The 21,034-nt window shown below is 38.1% G+C and overlaps 1 protein-coding gene across 2 annotated transcripts; it reads left to right on the forward strand.

Annotated features, from left to right (window-relative positions):
* The first annotated feature begins 139 nt into the window (after nucleotides 1-139).
* Nucleotides 140-17,122, forward strand: sytl3 (synaptotagmin-like 3). 2 transcript variants are annotated; one of them, XR_007570858.1, is made up of 14 exons: nucleotides 4,717-5,317; nucleotides 5,596-5,811; nucleotides 7,064-7,131; nucleotides 7,612-7,663; nucleotides 7,769-7,835; nucleotides 7,929-8,001; nucleotides 8,310-8,434; nucleotides 8,686-8,808; nucleotides 10,878-11,050; nucleotides 11,156-11,252; nucleotides 11,347-11,517; nucleotides 11,710-11,791; nucleotides 14,633-14,782; nucleotides 16,851-17,122. XR_007570858.1 is itself a non-coding variant. In XM_050058976.1 (13 exons), exons 2-13 carry the CDS (start codon nucleotides 5,196-5,198, stop codon nucleotides 11,857-11,859), a joined length of 1,437 nt encoding a protein of 478 aa, XP_049914933.1. In that variant the 5' UTR covers nucleotides 140-223; nucleotides 5,059-5,195; the 3' UTR covers nucleotides 11,860-12,155. The 2 variants fall into 2 exon arrangements, 1 of the variants encoding a protein (XP_049914933.1); XM_050058976.1 differs by lacking the exons at nucleotides 14,633-14,782; nucleotides 16,851-17,122 and adding an exon at nucleotides 140-223 and having other exon boundaries at nucleotides 5,059-5,317; nucleotides 11,710-12,155.
* Nucleotides 17,123-21,034: the final 3,912 nt, after the last annotated feature.

The following is a 21,034-nucleotide window of genomic DNA, read 5'->3' on the forward strand; positions in this document are numbered from 1 at the left end:
CACACCTTCAGCAGGGCTGCAAAGAAACTTTCTGCACACGGCATCACACCTCAAAGAAACTGTGATACCATCAGCCGCTCTGTGTGCCCTCTCCAGATTGCAACAGTGTGTGCAAACTCAGAAAAGGAAGGAAACTGAGCTCTGTGTGTGTTTCTCGTTGTGTAGCCTATAAAATCTGCCACTTCCTTGGGTTGACCACTCCGGCGTTGCAGAGAGCCTGAAGGTAAGATCTTGCAGATTACCACTCTGCACATCTTTATCTCTCTGCAGTGACCTAGTTCTCAGGTCACAAACACAAGCTTTCTTTCCTGTCGTCGTCAAAGAATTAATATCTCAGTTGAGGTTTAGCAGCAAAAGGGTGGTGATGAGTAAATGTTTTGTAATGGCAGCTCATAGTGTAGTCATCGTTGGGGGGGGAATCCACAGTGACTGCTGCAAGTCTGTGAATACTCTGCATGTATGGAAATTTCCTGTTCTGTGCTTTTTAGTATTCTTTACCTGTCTGGTGTGAGGTGTTTGATATTCTGCATTCTTGTGTCACGTGTTGACAGAGGCACATGTACAGTATAAATCTGTGCATGCTGAAGAAATTTCAGTTTTGGTTCATCTGTTTAATAATTGCTTGCTTTTTTACTTTAGGTGTTGTGTGAATGTTGCAAAAGCTGGTGCACTGGTGCAGTTTGAGCAACTTTTTAACCCCAACTTTGCTGTTCCTATTTTTAACATGGAATTTAAGTTACTGTAAAACAAACAACATAAAGATGAGCTGCTGAAAACTACTCAGAAACCCACTGCACGGTTTTAAAAATACAGATGTCAACACCACGCAGATGAATTCCTGCGAGGTATTTTGAGTCGCTTTCATAACATGTCATGTGACCTCATAACGCTTTGGAAGAACAGGTAATTCTTTCTAAAATAATGGACCCTCAGTGTCGGTGATTGTGGTGGATGAGCGTGGCTGTGACAGCCGCTTGGTTTTTATTTGGAATTTACTTGTGGTGATGAGTCTGGCTGTGAGAGCAGACATGCTGCCAAGAAGACTTCCAAGAAGTGTCGCTCTGGGTAGGAAACACACAACAGACTTCGTGACTGGCTTTGTCTTTCTCACGGCTCTCAGACACCGTATTTGGGTCTGGGTGTAATCAGTCAGATGTCCTTTACTGTCACTGCTGTGGTGGGCTGACATGGGCTCCCACCATCTCTTCTCGGATGTCAACTCACAGTCACCACCAAACCACGGACCGCCTGAATCATTATTGTCCTCTGCATAGTAGAGGCGAGTGTGAAATGACTTGCATTGACGTGATGGTGATCATCCCATGTACACGCTTAAGTGTCAAACTGAGAGCTTCAAATAAGGAATCACATCACACACAAACACTGAGGAGATCACAACCTTCCTCTTGTTGCATGTTTCACATCTTGCCTCATTTATATTTACAACTTGAGAGAATCCCTTCAGGCATGGTGCACGTCAGCAGAGGACAGATAACAGCTGTATCCCTCTGTGTGAGCCATGGGGCCTAATTACAGCTGACACTGATTGTTTTCTCCGGCCTCCCGGCAGCTCTGGATAGTAACAAGGACAGGCTCTTATCTACCAACCCAGGCTGCCATCCAGCTATTCAACAGGCCACTTCCTCTCCGTGCACCACGCGTCACTCATCTGCTGCTGTAGGGGAAAGAGGTTTTGCTCCAAATTGAGATGTTTGAAAAATGAAACCCTGTAATTAAATAAATGAGAGCTTGACATTTTGGAAAATACACTTATTCACTTTCTTGCCAGGAGTGAAATGAGAAGATCAATACCATGTGTCTGTAGGATAAATTGAAACAAAGCTATAGCCACTTAGCTCAGCTTGGCACATGACACTACAATAAATTCTGCAATGCCAATAAGTTCATTCATTCATTTTCCGTAACTGTTTATCCTGTTAGGGGTGGCAGGGATACCAACAAGGTCAATATAACAAAGGTAGGCTAGCTGTTTCCCCCTGTTTCCAGTCTCTGTGCTAAGCTAAGCTAACCATCTGCAGGCAGCTAGCTTGACTCTGTCTATTGATAACAAAATCTGCTAGGTGCACCACGTTCCAGTTTCAAGATCCGTTTCAGACTAAACAGACTAGATACAAGTTTCTAAGAGCCTGGACACGTCACGTTTTTTTGCACCCTCGACTATTTTTTAAGGTGTGACAGCTGCACCCTGATATAACCCACTGCTGTATTCACATGCTTCTCAGATGAACCCTCTGTCCGAGTTGGCAGGTTGTTATTTCGAGTTTGATGTGTTCATGAGCTTGAAGTCGTAATGTGGAAACAACTTGGACATTACAAAGAAGATACATTGTATTTTATTGCTCAGAGTTTTTAAACAACATGTTGATATCAGATTGAAGCTTTATATATCAAAGGGGATTTTGTCACAGACTTGCTGAGCACCAGTACGTCCCCTGAAACCTGCATGCAGCTCTTTAGACCCTTGGTTAACGGTTATTTTTTAACATTCAGGTTTTAATTTGTCATTATAGCAGGCCCAAAAGTGTTTATTGCATTCTACAACTGTAAAAATGTGTAGCCTATACACTGTATTAAAATATGTTTAAAAGTTTCATCAGCTAAAATGTGCGTTAAATGTCAACAACCTGGTGCTTTTCCTCTAAATATTGCTCAACTTCAGTAGCAGTAGCTAATCTGGGGTCTGTCTAGCAAGGCTAGCTATGGGCTCCAAATCCAAAAAAGCAAAAGTCTTGGAGGAAAATAGAGGATTTAATAATGTGTGTGGGCAGATTCATTTGCTGTCACCACCAACGCTGCAAAGTTAAAGTACTAAGTAAATATATTGTAAATATCCCACTGCAGAGGAGCCACATTGTAGTAAATCATATTAAAGAATGCTCATTTAGTTCTATTCGTAATTTTGATTTGCTAATTTAGACTTAATAGGCTGTTACCTTTTTTCAAATATGTTTTGCATTTCGACTGACTGATTTCTTTTTTGGGGGGGCCAGTAATGGCTCATTCATTAGTAAAGGTTGCCAAAACGATTAAATATTGCTTTGCCTGGTTAATGCTAATGATAACTTTTCTAACGGTTACAACCATCCACAAATTACATGTGAGCAAAACATCGACATACAATAAGTAAATTAATAGAATGGTTTTTACCATCGACTAAACATTTACTTTCAACTCAGCAACCTGTACCAGACTTTTCACTGACTTTCTGAGTTGTTGTTTTGACTTTCCGGGGGGCGTTCATGTGAATTTGTCCAGTCGGGAACTCATTTTTTCAGTTATTCTGACACACTACATAAATGCAGGGAAATTTCAACTATTGTAATATGCATGTCACATGACTAGGAACAACCAATCACAGTTGACAGGCATCTTTCCTTTCTTCCTTTATTATCAGTCTGTAGGCAATATGAAGAAGAAGGTGGTCATTTCAATGGAGCTTTATCTGTCCCACAGACAATATTTTAACATGTACTTAAAAAACAATGCCTCCAAACAGCTCGGAACTGATAACTGCTGCTTAGCAACATCAGGCACAACCAAGCGGCACCATCCGAGGCTGAAAAATGAAGGTGACACGCAAGTGACAAAAAACGCAGTTCATGTAATGGCCACTTGAGGCTGGCTCCAGAAGCGAGTCAGTCTCCATAGACCACCATGTTAAAATGTCCAACTTTACAGCAGAAATAAACATGTTTACAGCCTGGTACAAAAAACGGTTTTGGTCTCTGTAGCTAATTTCAACATTCATGGCAACTTTTGGGGGGTGAATTTTTTATATAACTCATGTTTACATTTAATTTTGGCTTAAACTTACACATAATTACGGGCAAGGCTGCTCTGAGTGACAGGCTGTCTGCTGATAGTGTCTTCAGCTTCTCAGTCAGATCCACCTCGCGCTCCTCTACAGCACCAGCCTCTCGTCCAAATATGGTCACTTCCGTTTCCAAAAATTTCAAAATGGCGACGGCCAAAATGCCAAACTCAAGGCCCCCATATGGCAGCCCATAAACCAGTGGGTGACTTCACAGTCGCTACGTTCATTATTTGTACAGTCTAGGAGCACAACCTTCCTCTGCACCCTTGAAAATGACACAAGAGTAGCACCCAGCGCCCAACCTCACATTTCTAGGTGTTAAAAGACGCAGCATGTGTCCCAGGCCTCACATTTTGTCACCTTCGGACAGACCGAGGTTAGCTGTTTCTGCCATCTTACAGTCACTGTGCTAAGCTAAGCTAACCAGCTGCTGGCTGTGGCTTCTTATTTGCCACGAGAGTCGTGTTAGCCTTCTTACTTGGTAAGAAAGCAAATGAGCGTATTTCCCAAAATATCAAACTGTACCTCTAAAATAAAGCATTTTAGTCTGTGTCTACATTTTACAAAACAAACCTCTAATGTTAATTTATAGAGATGTTAAGCTTCAGGTGATGACTGTCTTCATGAAATTCATTTTTATCCGTTTGAATAAGATTTGAAAATGTCTACTGACCTGCAAAAGAAAAAAGAAGGAAAGTAGAACACAGACGCACGTCAGCCATCAATAATGCAAGGGTTGGCATTTGGTTTGTTTTGCAGCTCTGACATCAGTGAAGCATCACTGCTCTTCCTGCAGCTGAGGGAGCGCTGGTGGTTTGCCAGCAGAGAGGTTGAGTAATGGGTCAAAAAAAAAAAAAAAAAAAAAAAAACCTGACATAGGAGGAGATGAGGACATGAGCAGTGTGAGAAAATCAGGATTTAAAGCCTTAGATATTGTTTGTTTCAAATCTTATCTGATCCTGTGTTGAGTAGGGTTACTCTTGGTGACCAACTATCTGCGTCATCAGGTTCTTCGTTTGCCTTTAGAGAAAAGAATATTAAAGGAGGGTTTTCCACGGTTTAATCATCCAAGTGGAAACATTACAACTGTCTGCTCAGGAGGGCTCTATCTGGCTCTGACGTGGACAGGGACTGCGTGGAGAACACAATCAGGAGATGTGGGGATTTCACCAGCAGCACATACTGTAGAATAACCTTTACTACCTCACTGTTTGCTCTATCAGCTGCAGAGGACTGAAGGAGGAGGTCTGCTTCCAGTAAGGGGGAGGGTACAAGAGGAGCGGAGGAGGAGACAGGAACAAAACAAAAGACGGTGAGGCAGAGACAGACAGACAGAAGAGGACCAGTGAGAGTGATACACATGATCAAAGACGACTATTCAAAGATGGATTTAAGTTTGCTTCAAACTCTGGAGAGAGAACGAGTCCTGGAGGTTCTTCGGAGAGACAAGCAGCTGCGTGCCATAGAAGACGACAGGATAAGGTGAGTAATTTATGAACACTTTCATATTTACTGTCATAGAGACTTTATACTGATGCTGACAGGAGGGTGTCATCATGAGAGCGGTGACAAATGAGGTTAACAGAATGCAATTAAAATGTCGGGAAAAAAGGTTTGGTGTTTTCATTTTTGCTTCTTCTGTTTCTTTTAGTATATTTTATAATCTGGATTTTAAATGATTAAAAAAGGATGTTAATTGTGACAGTCTTCTCCGTGTAAATTGCCTAAAAATGTCTTTTATCCCTCTCTCTTCAACTCAGGAGGATGAAACATGAGCTCCAGGAGCTTCGACGTAGAGGTGCCAAGAGCTCCACCCGACAGTATGGTGAGCGGACCTGCGCCCGCTGCCAGAGGCCTCTGGGAAAGCTCTGGAACTTGGGCGCAGTCTGCCGCGGCTGTAGCCACCGGATCTGCAGCAAGTGCCGTGTGTGCGTGGGAGCGGTGAACTGGAAGTGCACGGTCTGCCACGCCTACAGGTGCGGTATAGAGAGTCACACATCCTATGCTCAAATCACAGCAGAACATGACCGTATATATGTTTAGTTGAATTCTGAAACTCACGCACTGGCTTTAATTTTGTTTAAATCTATTACCAGATATTTTATAATGACTCTTATTTTCCCCTTTAAACTTCCCCTTTAACGTGTCTAAAATTAATACTTCTATGATAACAATGTATTAAATGACAATGCGAAAGAAGTCGCTTTTTATGATCCTTAGTTGTAGCTTGTCGTTCAGCTGTCCGGGCTGCGACTTTATTTTTTGGTTGAGTCAAACGGCTCTCATAGTGTCATTTTCAGCCAGCTGTTTTTGGCAAAAAAGCCCTAAAAACCCACTGTACACTATTAACAGTTAATGTTACTAATTATCTGATGTGCATAGACCAGTACAGATAACATTTGGATTTCCACAGCGATCCTGATTTCATGTATTATGTATGTGTTCATTGTTCTTCAGATAGGCTGGTTGTCCTTTTCCTTAAAAAGACAAATATACAGCTTTAACTTAAAAGAGTATGTTGATTGTAAGGAGCAAAACATCTACGGGGAACAAGCCTTCTCAAGTTTAAGTTAGATTTGTGGCTATAGAACCCATTTTCATTCAGATGGGTTGGGTTGAGAGTTCTTGAGACCCCTTTAAAAATAGACGTCAGTTATTCCCTCGCCAAAATTTCGCCTACATTCGGAGTATTATTTAACCCCCTTCCCCACAAGCTATACGGACATGGCTGGTACCAATAGATGCTTTAGGTTGTCTAGTTTCACGAGATACCACTATCTTCTTGCTAGCTTAAAAACTGAGCGTGCCACAGCCTCTGCCTCGACTAGGTTCAAGACAGCAAAAATAGAAAGACAGTCAATGACTGCTATTCTATTTCTGTGGTGGAGACCAAAAATGGAGCTATAAAGAGAGCGTGATTGCAAAAAAGAGACCTTTTTGCTATTCTGTTGCTAGGGAAACAGCTTTGGTCTATGTTTACTTCCTGTCCGCTACAGAGGGACCATTTATAACATTTATGTTGGCAAGTTTGAAACCACAAGACACAAAATACTTTATCTCTACTAAAAATCAAACTAGTAAAATAGGAAGAAAGAAGAATACCATGACCTAAAAATAATGATGTTGTAAGAATAAATGTACTGTCTGCTCTTCTTTTTCAGTATGAATACGTATGAGTGCTAATAATGTCATCATGTAACTGTATGTTTGTTTGTGTCTCCATCACAGGGAGGTGAAGATCAGGTCTGGAGAGTGGTTCTTAGAGGAGAAGGCAAAGAGATTTCCGGTCACCACAGGTTTGTTTACAGTACAACATGTTTTCACACATGGTTTCCTTTTTGTAAATTCATAGTTATTAATTATTGATGCGCCCTTGATATCTTCCAGTTTAACTACACTGATTGATAAAATATGGATAAGATGGGTTGTGTTTGTTTGAGCTGTTTGCTTTATAGTTGGGGTTTTACTGAATTATTGAGTACTTACAGGGTGGTAATGTATTACAAGAGGCAGAGGGGTAGTATTTATACAAATTATGTTGTGTGTGTGTATGTATTTGTGTGTAAATCATAGGCAAATGTCATATAATATTGAAATATTTTCTTGTGTTTATTAATGTTTACATAACTGAGAGTGTTTTATGACTCTCAGACTGTTTCAGCAGTCACAGGGAAGTCATATGTAGTGTCACTATCGTCCTCCACTCATCTCTTTGATGATGAGTAAATGACTTTCTCATTTGTGCTGTTCATTCATAATATTCATGTTCACTGCAGACAAATATGAGATGGTCGGAGAAACACTGCTGAGGACCTACAATGTGCTGAGGTACAAGCAATCTCAATGTGTTTATTTTAAATGCCTTGATTCATTAAATGAAAACACATGAACATTAAATAATAAAAACGTGTTTTTTCCTGATATTTTCCACAGCCATATATCAGTGGTGCCTCCCACTCCTCCGCCCTACATGGATTATCATTACCTGAGCAGATCTGGGGTAAAACACTGACATATTTCCAGCATTACTTCACAGTAAAAAGTTTAAAATGTAGAAACTGAGCGCTAATAAATGCTGTGTTTTGATCTGCAGGATCTTAGAAACTCCAAACCTTTTACGAGTTCCATGGAGAATCTCATGGTTTCTTTCGCCAGCCATATTAAAAGTAAGTGTGTGCATTATTAAACCTGTCCTCTGAACAACTTCACAATGAGCAGCTTCCTCTGAATGCTATCACGACATAATCTGATGAGCTGAATATACGTGCAATAATAACCACAAAGGAAATACGCCTGAAATAATGTGATGCAATTGAAAAAAACCCTACTGAGCTCATCATCCTCACTGCACCAGAAGTTGCATGAGATGATGGGCACAGATAGCAACAGCTTATTGCAGGCATTGCAACACTGTTAGACATCCACTTTGCTTTTCTGTCTCTGAGATTTGACGCATCTTGTTTCTTAATCGCAGAGACCTCCACCTCTCAGAACGATGTGCGAGAAGACCTGCTGAGAGTGGACAACCAGAGAGGGTCGCGCTTCACCTACAGCTCCCAAAAGAGCCTCTCTGACACCGACATCAGCAAAGCGAGCCATGTAAGTCAGCAGTTCATACAGTCAGTGCAGCTACGAAAATTACTCAGCAAACAAATGCAGCCCAAATCCTTCACCTGAGTCATCTGCTGCAGACATGTTTAGACCAAGCTGACTTTCACAATCTAAATCAGTCAATGAGACCACTGAACAAGGCCACTAACAGGAGCTTAGAGTAATCTAAGACCTTTACTGGTCCCTACTGGCACTTACAGGGAACTATCAGTGAAGAAATACTCTTGTTTTTTTTTCAGCTCTTCAAAGGCCCCAGTCTTCCGAACCTCTTCAAGAAAAACAGAGACAGCGACCAGGATGGCTCCTCCACCGGGGCGGAAGAAGAAACTTCCTGTGGTTCTGAGTACTCTGGAGGAAGGAGAGTAAGTAAAAGCTGATAAAAACACATCCCCAAGTGACATCCTGTGATGGTCACACCACAGATTATGATAATTATAGCCTCCTAGCTCAGGCTACGCTCAGACTGCAAGAGTGGCTCTATCATAAATTTTTCCTTAAAGGTGACTCAGACCTTTTTTCATCATCACAGTGTGAATCACACAGATCACATAGAATCTGATCTTTTGCATTTAGATTTGGAACATTTTCATATGTGGTCCTGAACCAGACACAGATCTGGGGTTGTGTTCACAAAGCTTCCTAGTGCTAAGAGTTGCTACTAGTGACGAAGTTCTTAGAAAATTCTTAGAATTGTGACGTTTTCTTAGAATTTCCCCTTATAGTTAAGACGAGATCCTTGTAAAGATAAAAGTTATCTTAGCCCTTACAAGAGCTCCTTATGGTAAAAAAAACTGTTTTAAGAGATTTAAGAGTTTCTTAAAGGAAATGGTCACTTCAGAATTAAAATACAGACAGTACTTACTGACCCTCATGCCGACAAGAAGTCCAGTGTAGTTTTTTAATCCACAAAACTTGTTCGGGGTATCGGAGGATAACAGCTAGCCAGATTTTTCCATACACTTGAAGTGCATGGAACCCACGTCCAAAATCATTTTGAAAATGAAAATCGTCCGTCGTAATCCAAGTGCCTGGACATTGTGCGAGACTTGAGACTCTGAACGTTCTCGAGTCTCGCACGAGTTGCCATGTAAACACAGCACGCCTGCAGGCTAACTGACCACGGTGAGAAATGATGCTGTAAAAGTGGAGTAAATTACGTCTTTTCAAGTCCATTTTGCATGCTGCGGCTTCAGGGCACTTGGATTACGACGGACGAGCCGTTCTGACGTTTTTTAAATGCATTAGCGGAGTTTTATTACATTTTCAAAATGATTTTGTACGTGGGTTCAAGTGTATGGAAAAATCCAGCTAGCTGTTATACTCGATACCCCGAACGAGTTTTGTGGATTAAAAACTACACTGGACTTCTTGTCGGCATGACAGTCAGTAAGTACTGTCTGTATTTTCATTCAATAGTGGCCATTTCAAGTGAGTTACTGAGTTGCTATGGATTAGATTGTGCAGGAATAATATGTATGGTTGATGTCAGTAGGGATACACACACATTTTCCACCCAACGCTATAACGCCAGAAATAAAAATGATCCCAAGACGCAACAGTGCAGCAGTGATGACTTGATTCTGTCTCAACCTTCCATCAGCAGAGTGATCACACCAACACCCACAACACTTTCATTTCATTTCCACTGGGTGTCCACACCTTGCAGACCCACAAAAGGATGCATCACACCTAGCAACAGGGTCAACCACACATCCTCACCAACATAAAAGTTTCTGTCCCTTGCTCTGAGAACTTTCCTAAATCACTCCTAAACTAAGACTCCTTACTAAAAGTTTTTAGGCTAAGTTAGGAGCTCTCTGAGAGTGTTCTCCGAACATTTGTGAATACGGACCCTGATTTTTTACACTGTGACCGCAGTCTGAAAAGAATTCGTGCAACTTTTACGTCACTCTGGACCAACATCTGTCACCATTCTGTGCTGGCTGGAGTCACTCAGTGAATACAAACATGGTAGACAGCTGCGATGGAGGTAGTCTGTCTTAGCGAAGCCGTTTACGTCACAATCCCTCCACTCCTGGCTCCAACTCTGCATCCACGCACACCTCCGTACAGAATTAGCAGCCTTTGCTCCACAAAAAGCCATACTTAAAAACTGCCTCTCTTACTCCTCATCCTCGTTATCGTCTGTTCACAAATGTCACGTCCTACAGTCGTATCTCACTTGGACTACCCTACACATAATGTGCTCCACTTTGTTTGGATCCGTAAGCTTTCAGAAAAGTGCACAAATACAGATGAAGACAACGCAGTCTGTGTCCGTATACGAAGCTAAAGTTTAGCATAAATGAGCCATGAGGTTTGCAGTGTGAACATAGCCAAAGACAAAATCCATTTTTCTGTTCCGTACTCCTGTTAATCTCCATCAGATACAGTCTTTCTGCGCTTTTAACAATATTTTTTCCCCCCTCAGGGTAGCAGCAGTAGCAGCATCAGCACAGACTGCAGCCTCTTCGAGAGCATCAGCATCGCAGGGGAGCTGGAGCTGGCCCTGGCCTACAACACCCACACCTCCTGTCTGGAGGTCACAGTCGGCGCCTGCAGAAATCTCACCTGCGGAGACAGCAAGAAGAAGAAGTGTCACCCGTAAGGAAAATAAATACAACTTTATGCGTACATGTACATGTGTGACCGCAGTTTGTTGTGTGATTCTTTAACAACACCTCTGCGTCCTGTCTTTTTTCTGTGTAGATTCGTCAAACTCCACATGCTGCCGGGAAAGAGCGGCAAGATGAAGACGAGAGTGAAGAAAAACACGACTGATCCGGTTTATAATGAAGTTTTTACGGTAAAAAGAAGAATATTTGTTGCTTCTGTTCGCTGTTAATGTGGTGTCATATCAAGCTCAAACTAATTTAAGCTCCTCGTCTGGTTCTTGACAGTTTAAACTAGAGCGCCACCTCCTGTTTGGAAAGAGACTGCGGGCCTCTGTGTGGCATTCAGGATCCCTGAAAAGGAAGATGTTTCTCGGCGAGGTCCTTGTACCACTGGACGGCTGGAGGTTTGAGGACAAGGAGTCCCAGTGCTTCCACTGGTACCCACTTTGTGGAAAGGTAAAACTGGTTCAGATGTCCTGATGTTATACAGAGGACATAACAAAAATAACATATTTTGTTATGTTTAATATGTTTTGTTTATTTGGTTTTTAATAGATTTTGGACACATTAGGTCTCCATATTTGCCTGAGGGATTGTTTTCTGAGTTGCTAATTTCCTTCCTCTATCTTGTGTCTCTGTGTCCATCAGGCTGAGAGTTCAGAGGGAGGCGCTGTGGAGCAGGACGGAGGAGAAATGCTGGTCAGAGTCAAGTTCAGCTCCAACAACCAGGGTGAGCTCCTGCAGCTCAGCTCCTTTAAATGTCTGCCAGAAAATGACACACGCCGCCGGATAATTTAATATTTATTCACTGTAATAATCTAATAACATATCTGCATCTCTGCTTGAGAAAACGTCTGCTGGTCATCCTGAAAGATGAATTACATCTTGAGTATGGATGATACTGCAGTCGTCAGTTTGCACACAATCACTACTTCTTGAAAGCAGTATTGCACTATTGCCTTTTTAATTTATGTATTTATTATTTATTTATTTGTCTTCTAATCTAATTTTGACCCTTTTTAAACCACACGTAGCAGTAGAAATCTTTTTGTATTGTGTGTGAAATTGGGCTTTACAAATAAACTTGATTTAACATGACTTGATCTGCAACATTTTTATTCACCAGCAATGTTTTATTACTTATGAAAACAATAAGAATTCACTCTAATAAGAATTCGTCACATCTCATAATACATATCGGCAACTAAATGAAATAATTATATTATTATATTAGTTTCTAGCCATAGATATATGACTTATACCAGCTTAACTATCTCCCAAATCATTATAGTACATTATGTATGTTCTGGTGCAGTTGTTGTGTGCTCTGATGTGTTACAGGTGTGTTACACGTGATAGCCAACAAATCAAGAGTAGATGTTCAATACCCCACTTTTTACAAAAATGATAAAAAGCTTTACAGAAAAAAAGACTATAAATCCATTTTATTTATATTTTTATTTATAGTCTTTTTATCTGTAAAGCTTTTTATCATTTTGTAAAAAGTGGGGTATTGAACGTTTACTCTTGATTTGTTGGAAATAAAGGCTCATGTTTTAAGTGCTACTTTACAAACAACATTAATTGAAAACTAGTTGAAGAAGAAATACTCCTTAAAGAGTACTACAATGTTTGAATGGAATAAAAGGTCCCATCATTAGAAATTAATACTCAATACTCAAGTGGAAGTAGCAACACAGCTCTGCAAAAGTACTTTGTTACAAGTAAAAGTCCTACGCTTAATATTTCACTTAAGCTTAAGTACAAAAACATTAACTGCAAAATGTACTTTAAGTATCAGAGTAAAAGTATGTGTTGGACAGAGCTGTTCCTCTCAGAGAGTTAGGCTGTATTATTATACATGTATCATTATTGGAATATCATTACTGCACACTGTAAATACATTATATACTGTTGACTAGCTTAAAGCTACAGTTGCTAACTTTTATGAAAATAACCTTGTGTCATGTTTTGCTGAAACTGTCACCATATCATATCTGTAAAAAAAAAAAAAATCATTTTCCCCTCCTCTTTGTTCTGCTTCTAATGGCATTCGCTAGGATCAGACCACGACCATGACATGAACAACCAATCAGAGCTAAAGAGTCTCCAATGAAGCTGTCAGTCACTGCTTGTGAACTGCGGTCAAACTGTCAGATGAGACAACACTGATCAAATATGACTCAAGATTCTGTTACTGTATTACCTATTTCTCACTTTTTCAGAAACATATTTTAGTGCACTGTTTAGCTGTAAAGTGAGAAAGCTTGTGACACAACTGCCTTGTTGAGAGCACAGAGCACCACCCACCAGCTGAACCAACATGCTCATTTTACAGCTAAACGGTGCACTAAAATATGTTTCTGAAAACCTTTGAGGTGAGAAATAGGCAGCGCAGAAACAGAAACTTGATTCATATTTAATCAGTGCTGCCTAGTTTGAAAATGTGAGGCACTGCAAGTCAGTAGAGTCAGCAACGTAATAAGATTTAAAAAAAAAAATTATTACAGATTATCTGTCTAATTTAGTGCTGTGTAAATATAGTGACAGTTTCAGTGACTATGCCATAAGTAAGGGTGGGAATCTTCAGAGGATCCAGGATATGATATTATCACAGTAGTTTTGTCAAGATACAATAGTATTGCACTAAAATATATTGCGATATATTGTGATTTATCACCTTTATTCAACTGCAAATTATGTCTCCAAGGGAAAACATTGTTAACATCTGTTTTATCGAATAAGATAAAGGTTTCAGTCTGTTCATTCCTCATTTTTATTGCAGCAAATAGACTGGAAAAAAAGCATTTGATTTTATTATCCTAGAAGGCTTTCAGAAGTTCAATTTGTATTTGCAAGATTAATAATTTATATAATAAAAAATGTATAATTGTCGTCCATGTATTGATATGAAATTGTCACGCAAAAATATTGTGTTACCAACCAAAGTTACCAAGTACAGCTTTAGTCTAAAGTACAGTGTCATATTTTATAAATGATCACATGTTTTGTTTGTAAAAATATATTCTGCAAAGTAACTAATAACTCCAGCTGTCAGATAAATTTAGTCCAGTAAAAGGTATAATATTTCCCTCTGAAATGTAGATGAATGATAGGAAGTAACATAAAATTAAATTCTTAAATAAATACCTCAAACTTGGACTCACTGTAAGTTCAGCACTTGTGTACATGTGCTTAGATACTTTCCATTAATGTTTAAAAAGAATAACAGGTTCCGGCACTAGAGGTCAGAAGAGTGTTTCTTTTGGACGCCTCCGTGTCCGTCCCGCAGTCTCACAGAGGTGAACACTGTGCCACATGGCAATGATCAACTAACTGTCCTTATCAAGGTGCCAAACACCTTCCCATTAATGCAAACACAGGTCAGAACACATGCGTCAGAGTGTAAATACGCCTCATTGTGGCCCTGCGTGTCTCTTTGTGTCTGCGGGCCTGCGGGGTGTGTTGTGTGTGTTCTGGTGTGTGTTTATGAATGCATTAAAGAGTGTAAGTGTTTAATAGATGTGAGGGTGTGTTTATATAGTTATTTGTGTGTGTGTGTTGTGTTTAGGTGTCTGACTGTGGGAGCAGGCAGAGAGCTCATGAAGATGACGCCCATTTGTGAGGGTGAGGCCGGGCACGGGACGGCTCTTTGAACCCGGAGCTGTGGCCCCTCCTGCCTTTCTGAGGGACCCCTGAGGAGGGGCTCACACAGACCCTGGTAACTGCTGAGACCTCCTCTATCACATCCTAACCTCTGATGCTCTGCTGACTCTTTAACCCCTCCTGTTTCATATTGATGAGTTTACAAACAATTAATAACTGGTTTATAACACACTATGACTTAGTCGTAAACAAACATAAGGACTTTCTTTAAGTTGGGGGTTCTCAACCTTTTCCACAGGGCCCATCTCACGGCGCATGTCCACAGCTGCTAGCAACACCAATTCCTCCGCTTTCATAAAGGCTTTATTGATTTCTGGCTTTCAATGCACCTTTAGATTGTGTAGCCGAGGAAAAGATAATCCTTTTTTGTGTTTGCAGTACATTTTCTTTTCTGAAGTAGTCAGCCATCTTTCCAGCAAGAGTTGGGCGTCTCAGACAGACTGTGAAAACCAACCTGGTCTCACTCCAAAGTCGTCGAAATCTGGTGCTTGGGCAATGATTTGCGGCGTCAGACACTGACAAAAAAGCTATCCCTTAATGTTGGCGTGATATACAGCTAGTCGCAATTATAGTTCAACGGCACTCTGCAGTGTGTGTTAAGTGTCAAGTTAAGGCTGTGAAAGTCTGAGTAGGGTGGGTAGGAGTGGTGGTGGATCGGTCCAACAAACTTTCACCTGGGAGAGCAATGTTCGCATCCTGTAGGATCATCAAGTCAACTCCTGTTCTTTTTCCTAAACCCAACCATGTGCGTTAGTTGTTGGAAAAAATTTTTTAATTTGCGGTGTTGTGGCGACTAAGTGCATTCACTTTGAAAGAGTCTGTAAATGGTAAATTTCCCGTGAAAATGGGAAAGACGACAATTCATGTCAGCAGGACTTGACACGGTGAACGTCAACAACCAACGCACCCAGGGTACCTTGCATGTCGTATGTGGACGTGGAAAGTCCATGACCAAACGTCAATATGTGACGAGGTTGGAGTGAGAATGTGTTGTGAATGCAGATGTTCCAGCACAGACTGTTTTAAATAAAATAGTGTTGAACATCTATGCATGTAAACACTGTTCCAGTAGAAACACAAAATGCAAGTATGAACCTAAATATGAGCATTATAGGTCCCCTTTAACATAGTAAAGGTGTTAGCTAACAGCTACTTATTAACATGTCCAGCAGACAGACACAGAGCAGCACTAGCAGTCATTTGGAGTTGTGTTTTTGGTCTTTATTTGAATGAAATTTAAGCATTTATAAACACTTTAGAACTTGCCTGTGAATGATCGGCATACATGTAGAAACAATAAAAAAAGATCTTATAGCACAATGTAGGGGTTTGCTCATGTCTGTCAAAATCTATTACTCAAGGAGTAGTTCAAAATTCTGGGAGATACACTTATTCACTTCTTCTTTATGCTAAGCTAACAGGTTGCAGCTTCATATTTACTGTACAGATATGAGCTGTATCAATATTCTCATCTAATTCTCAACAAGTAATTTCTGATCATTCTATTTCTTTAAATATGATTACAGCTACTTGAATCAGTTATCAACTGTTAATACACCAATCGTGAATACTTCATAGTAGAATTTATATTGACAATGAGCCTTTTCAGCTTCAAGAAACTCTTAAAATGACCTTGTATCATCTGACAAACTACATTATAGTGAGTTATAAACAGTTTATTAAGTCTTCATATTTTCATGCTTATAAATGCATAATGGGGTTAAGGTGTGTCACACATTTGGTTTTTAACTGAGGCTTCTCTGCAGCATTCAATCTTTCAAATTCAATTTCCTCCCCGAAGTGACGCTCATTCAGAGGAGTCATTCAGCCAAACATCCATGAAAATCAAATTACTGGAAAAGACACTTGGATGATTTTTCTCACTCAAATGAAATTTGCAGCCACACCCGCCACTTCACAGGAAGTGGTTAGACTTTATTTCAGCGTTTCGTTCTGTACAATGAAGCCTTTCTTGTCTCCGTGTAAGCAGCGTGTGAAAGACATGCTCAGTCTCTGGTTTCACTGGTTACAATGAAGGAGGAGAGAGAGAAAAAAAGAACGTCCTGTGGAAGCAGTGGTGATGTAACTGACATGGAATTCTCTGTTAACCCCATCTTCTCCAGGGTCACCATGGCAACCGGTGTTGGACACCCTGACAGGTGGAGTGACGTCAGTTTCCCTGTTTCTTGCCAACGTCAACATCAGGAGAAGATGACAAAATTCAACATCTCTGCCCAACGACAAGCTCAACGCATCAACATGTTCACAGTACTGCAGTATTTATATTGTGACAACTGTAAACTCATCGTCATTCATTGTCTCTTTGTAAAGAAATGTATTTAATTTATTTATCTGTCAAACTGAATCACTTTATGATTAAAATTATTTAAGTCTGGAGCTTTTTGATCCCTATTTTTTGTACCCTGTATTACATGGTATTAAATATGGGGGAAAATGACATGCTGATGTTTAGCACTTTTAATGTTTTCACCATCTTAGTTTAGCATGTTACCATATTGATGTTTGCTGGTTAGTACGAAACACAAAGCTCAGCTGAGACTGATGGGAATGTCATTACTTTTGCAGATATGTTATGATTAATCATAGTTTCTAAAAGTATGGCCCGCTGACCAGTGGCAGCCTTCAGAAACATTTCGTGCGGACCCTGAACATGAAATGCATCAAACTGCACTCCACTAACAAGTGTCTGCCAGGTTAGCGATGCCAATTTGTAGAAAGCTACTGGTTGCAGGGATGAAGTTCTTTTATCAGTGCTAGGGAAGGTAGTGATTTCTGTTGACAACTCCATGGACAATGTGGAAGTGTAATGAAAAGTTATTTGGTTTCATATGTGCACTTTTCCACAGTGGCCCACAATCTTCTGCTGGTTCCCTAAGTTGCTACTCAGTCATCAAAACCTAAAGAAATCCTGGAATGGTATGTCATTGGGGAAAAAAAAAAGTACAGCACTTAAAAAGAAAGTTAAAATGCCTGTATGTCATTAAAGAATGTCACAAAAAAGTCATAGTATAGTATGTCCTAAATTTTTTGACAAAAAGCACGTCATAGTTTAGTTTGTTGTCATTTTTAGATCAAAAGTATCAAAGTATATTATGTCATCATTTTTTCATCAAAAACATCTTGAACTGTTTGTCTGCATTTTTTTCTTAAAAAAAAGTCATAGTATAGCATGTCGTCATTGCTACATAAAAAAGGTCATTATATAGTATGTCGTCATTTTTCATCAAAAACATCAAAGCATTGTATGTCATTATTTTTCCATCAAAAATGCCATAGTATAGTATGCGTCAGTTTTTCATCAAAAAAAGTCATAGTATAGTACGTCATCAATTTTTCCTACAAAAAGTTATAATATAGAATTTCCTCATATTTTCATCAAATGTCATAGTATAGTATGTCATCATTTTTTCACCAAAAACGTCATAGTATAGTATGTTGTCATTTTTCCATCAAAAAAGTCAAAATATGGCATGTCGTAATTTTTTCGTCAAAAAAGTCAAAGTATAATATGTTGCCAGTTGCCATCAGAAACTTCAAAGAATAGTATGTTGTCATATTTTCATCAAAAATGTCAAAGCATTGTATGTCGTTATTTTACCATCAAAAACTTCATAGTATGTCTTCAATTTTTCATTAAAAAAGTGATATGGTATATAATCAATTTTTCCTACAAAACGTCATAGTATAGTATGTTACCATTTTTTCATCAAAAACGTCATGTTAGTAAGTCGACATTTTTCCATGAAAAACGTCATACTATAGTATGTCTTCAATTTTTCATTTAAATCAGTCACAGTATGGTATGTCATCGTTTTTTAAATCAAAAACGTCATGCTATAGTATGTTGTCATTTTTTCATGAAAAACATCATAAGTATAGTATACAACAAGTATAGTATGTTGTCATTTTTCATCAAAAACGTTATGCTATAGTATGTCTTCAATTTTTCATTACAATCAGTCACAGTATAGTATGTCATCATTTTTTCATCAATCCCGTCATAGAATGGTATGTTATCATTTTTTCATCAAAAACGTCATACTATAGAATGTCTTCAATTTTTCACATAAGTCATAGTATAGTATGTCATCATTTTTTCATGAAAAATATCACAGTATTGTATGTTGTCATTTTTTCATTACAAACGTTACGCTATAGTATGTCTTCAATTTTTCATTTAAATCAGTCATAGCATAGAATGTCATCATTTTTCATCAACAACGTCATACTATAGTATGTCTTCAATTTTTCATTAAAAACAGTCACAGTATGGTATGTCATCGTTTTTTCATCAAAACAGCATATTATAGTGTGTCGTCATTATCATTAAAAAACATCATAGTATAGTATGTCATCGTTTTTTCATGAAAAAAGTCAATATACTATGTCGTGTTTTTTTCATCAAAAATGTCATAGTATAGTATGTCTTCAATTTTTCATCAAAAACGTCATAGTATAGTATGTTTTCATTTTTTCAATAAAAAAGTCATAGTATAGTATGTTTTCATTTTTTCATCAAAAAACTCATAGTATAGTATGTCTTCAATTTTTCATTCAAAACAGTCACAGTATGGTATGTCATCGTTTTTTCATCAAAACGGCATAGTATAGTATGTCGTCATTATCATTAAAAAACATCATAGTATAGTATGTCATCGTTTTTTCATGAAAAAAGTCAATATACTATGTCGTGTTTTTTTCATCAAAAATGTCATAGTATAGTATGTCTTCAATTTTTCATCAAAAACGTCATAGTACAGTATGTTTTCATTTTTTCATTAAAAAAGTCATAGTATAGTATTACATGGATTTTTCATCAAAAACGTCATAGTATAGTATGTCATGGTTTTTTCATCAAAAACATCATATGTCATGGTTTTTTCATCAAAAACGTCATAGTATAGTATGTTGTCATTTTTTCATTAAAAAAAGTCATAGTATAGTATGTCGTAATTTTTTCATCAAAAACGTCATAGTATAGTATGTTGTCATTTTTTCATTAAAAAAAGTCATAGTATAGTATGTCGTCATTTTTTCATCAAAAACGTCATAGTATAGTATGTCGTCATTTTTTCATTAAAAAAATCATAGTTTAGTATGTTATGGTTTTTTCATCAACAAAGTCATAGTATAGTATGTCTTCATTTTTTCATCAAAAACGTCATAGTATAGTATGTCGTCATTTTTTCATTAAAAAAGTCAATATACTATGTCGTGTTTTTTTCATCAAAAATATCATAGTATAGTATGTCTTCAATTTTTCATCAAAAATGTCATAGTATATAGTATGTTGTCATTTTTTCATTAAAAAAGTCATAGTATAGTATTACATGGATTTTTCATCAAAAACGTAATAGTATAGTATGTCTTTAATTTTTCATCAAAAACGTCATAGTACAGTATGTCTTCATTTTTTCATCAAAAATGTCATAGTATAGTATGTCTTCAATTTTTTATCAAAAAAGTCATAGTATAGTATGTTGTCATTTTTTCATCAAAAACAGTCACAGTATGGTACGTCATTGTTTTTTCATGAAAAAAGTCATAGTATAGTATGTGATCATTTTTTCATGAAAAAAGTCATAGTATAATATGTCATGTTTTGTTCATCAAAAACGTCATAGTATAGTATGTTGTCATTTTTTCATCAAAAACAGTCACAGTATGGTATGTCATTGTTTTGTTCATCAAAAATGTCATAGTATAGTATGTGATCATTTTTTCATGAAAAAAGTCATAGTATAATATGTCATGTTTTGTTCATCAAAAACGTCATAGGATAGTATGTCTTCAATTTTTCATCAAAAAAGTCATAGTATAGTATGTCATCATTTTTTCATGAAAAAAGTCATAGTATAGTATGTCATCATTTTTTTATGAAAAAGGTCATTGTATAGTATGTCTTCAATTTTTCATGAAAAAAGTCATAGTATAGTATGTCATCATTTTTTCGTTAAAAAAGTCATAGTATATATTCAATTTTCCATCAATCATGTTATAGAATAGTATATCATTATTTTTTCATAATAAAGTCATAGTATAGTATGTCATAATTTTTTTGATAAAGAAAACGTCGTAGTTTAGTTTGTTGTCATTTTTACATCAAAATATCAAAGTATAGAATGCCACCTTTTTTTCATCAAAAACGTCATAGTATAGTATGTTTTCATTTTTTCATCAAAAACGTTATAGTATAGTATGTCTTCATTTTTTCATCAAAAACGTCATAGTATAGTATGTTGTCAATTTTTCCATCAAAAACATCATAGTATAGTATGTCTTCATT

The sequence above is a fragment of the Epinephelus moara genome, chromosome 12 (assembly GCF_006386435.1).
Source record: "Epinephelus moara isolate mb chromosome 12, YSFRI_EMoa_1.0, whole genome shotgun sequence".
NCBI classification, from domain to species: domain Eukaryota; kingdom Metazoa; phylum Chordata; class Actinopteri; order Perciformes; family Serranidae; genus Epinephelus; species Epinephelus moara.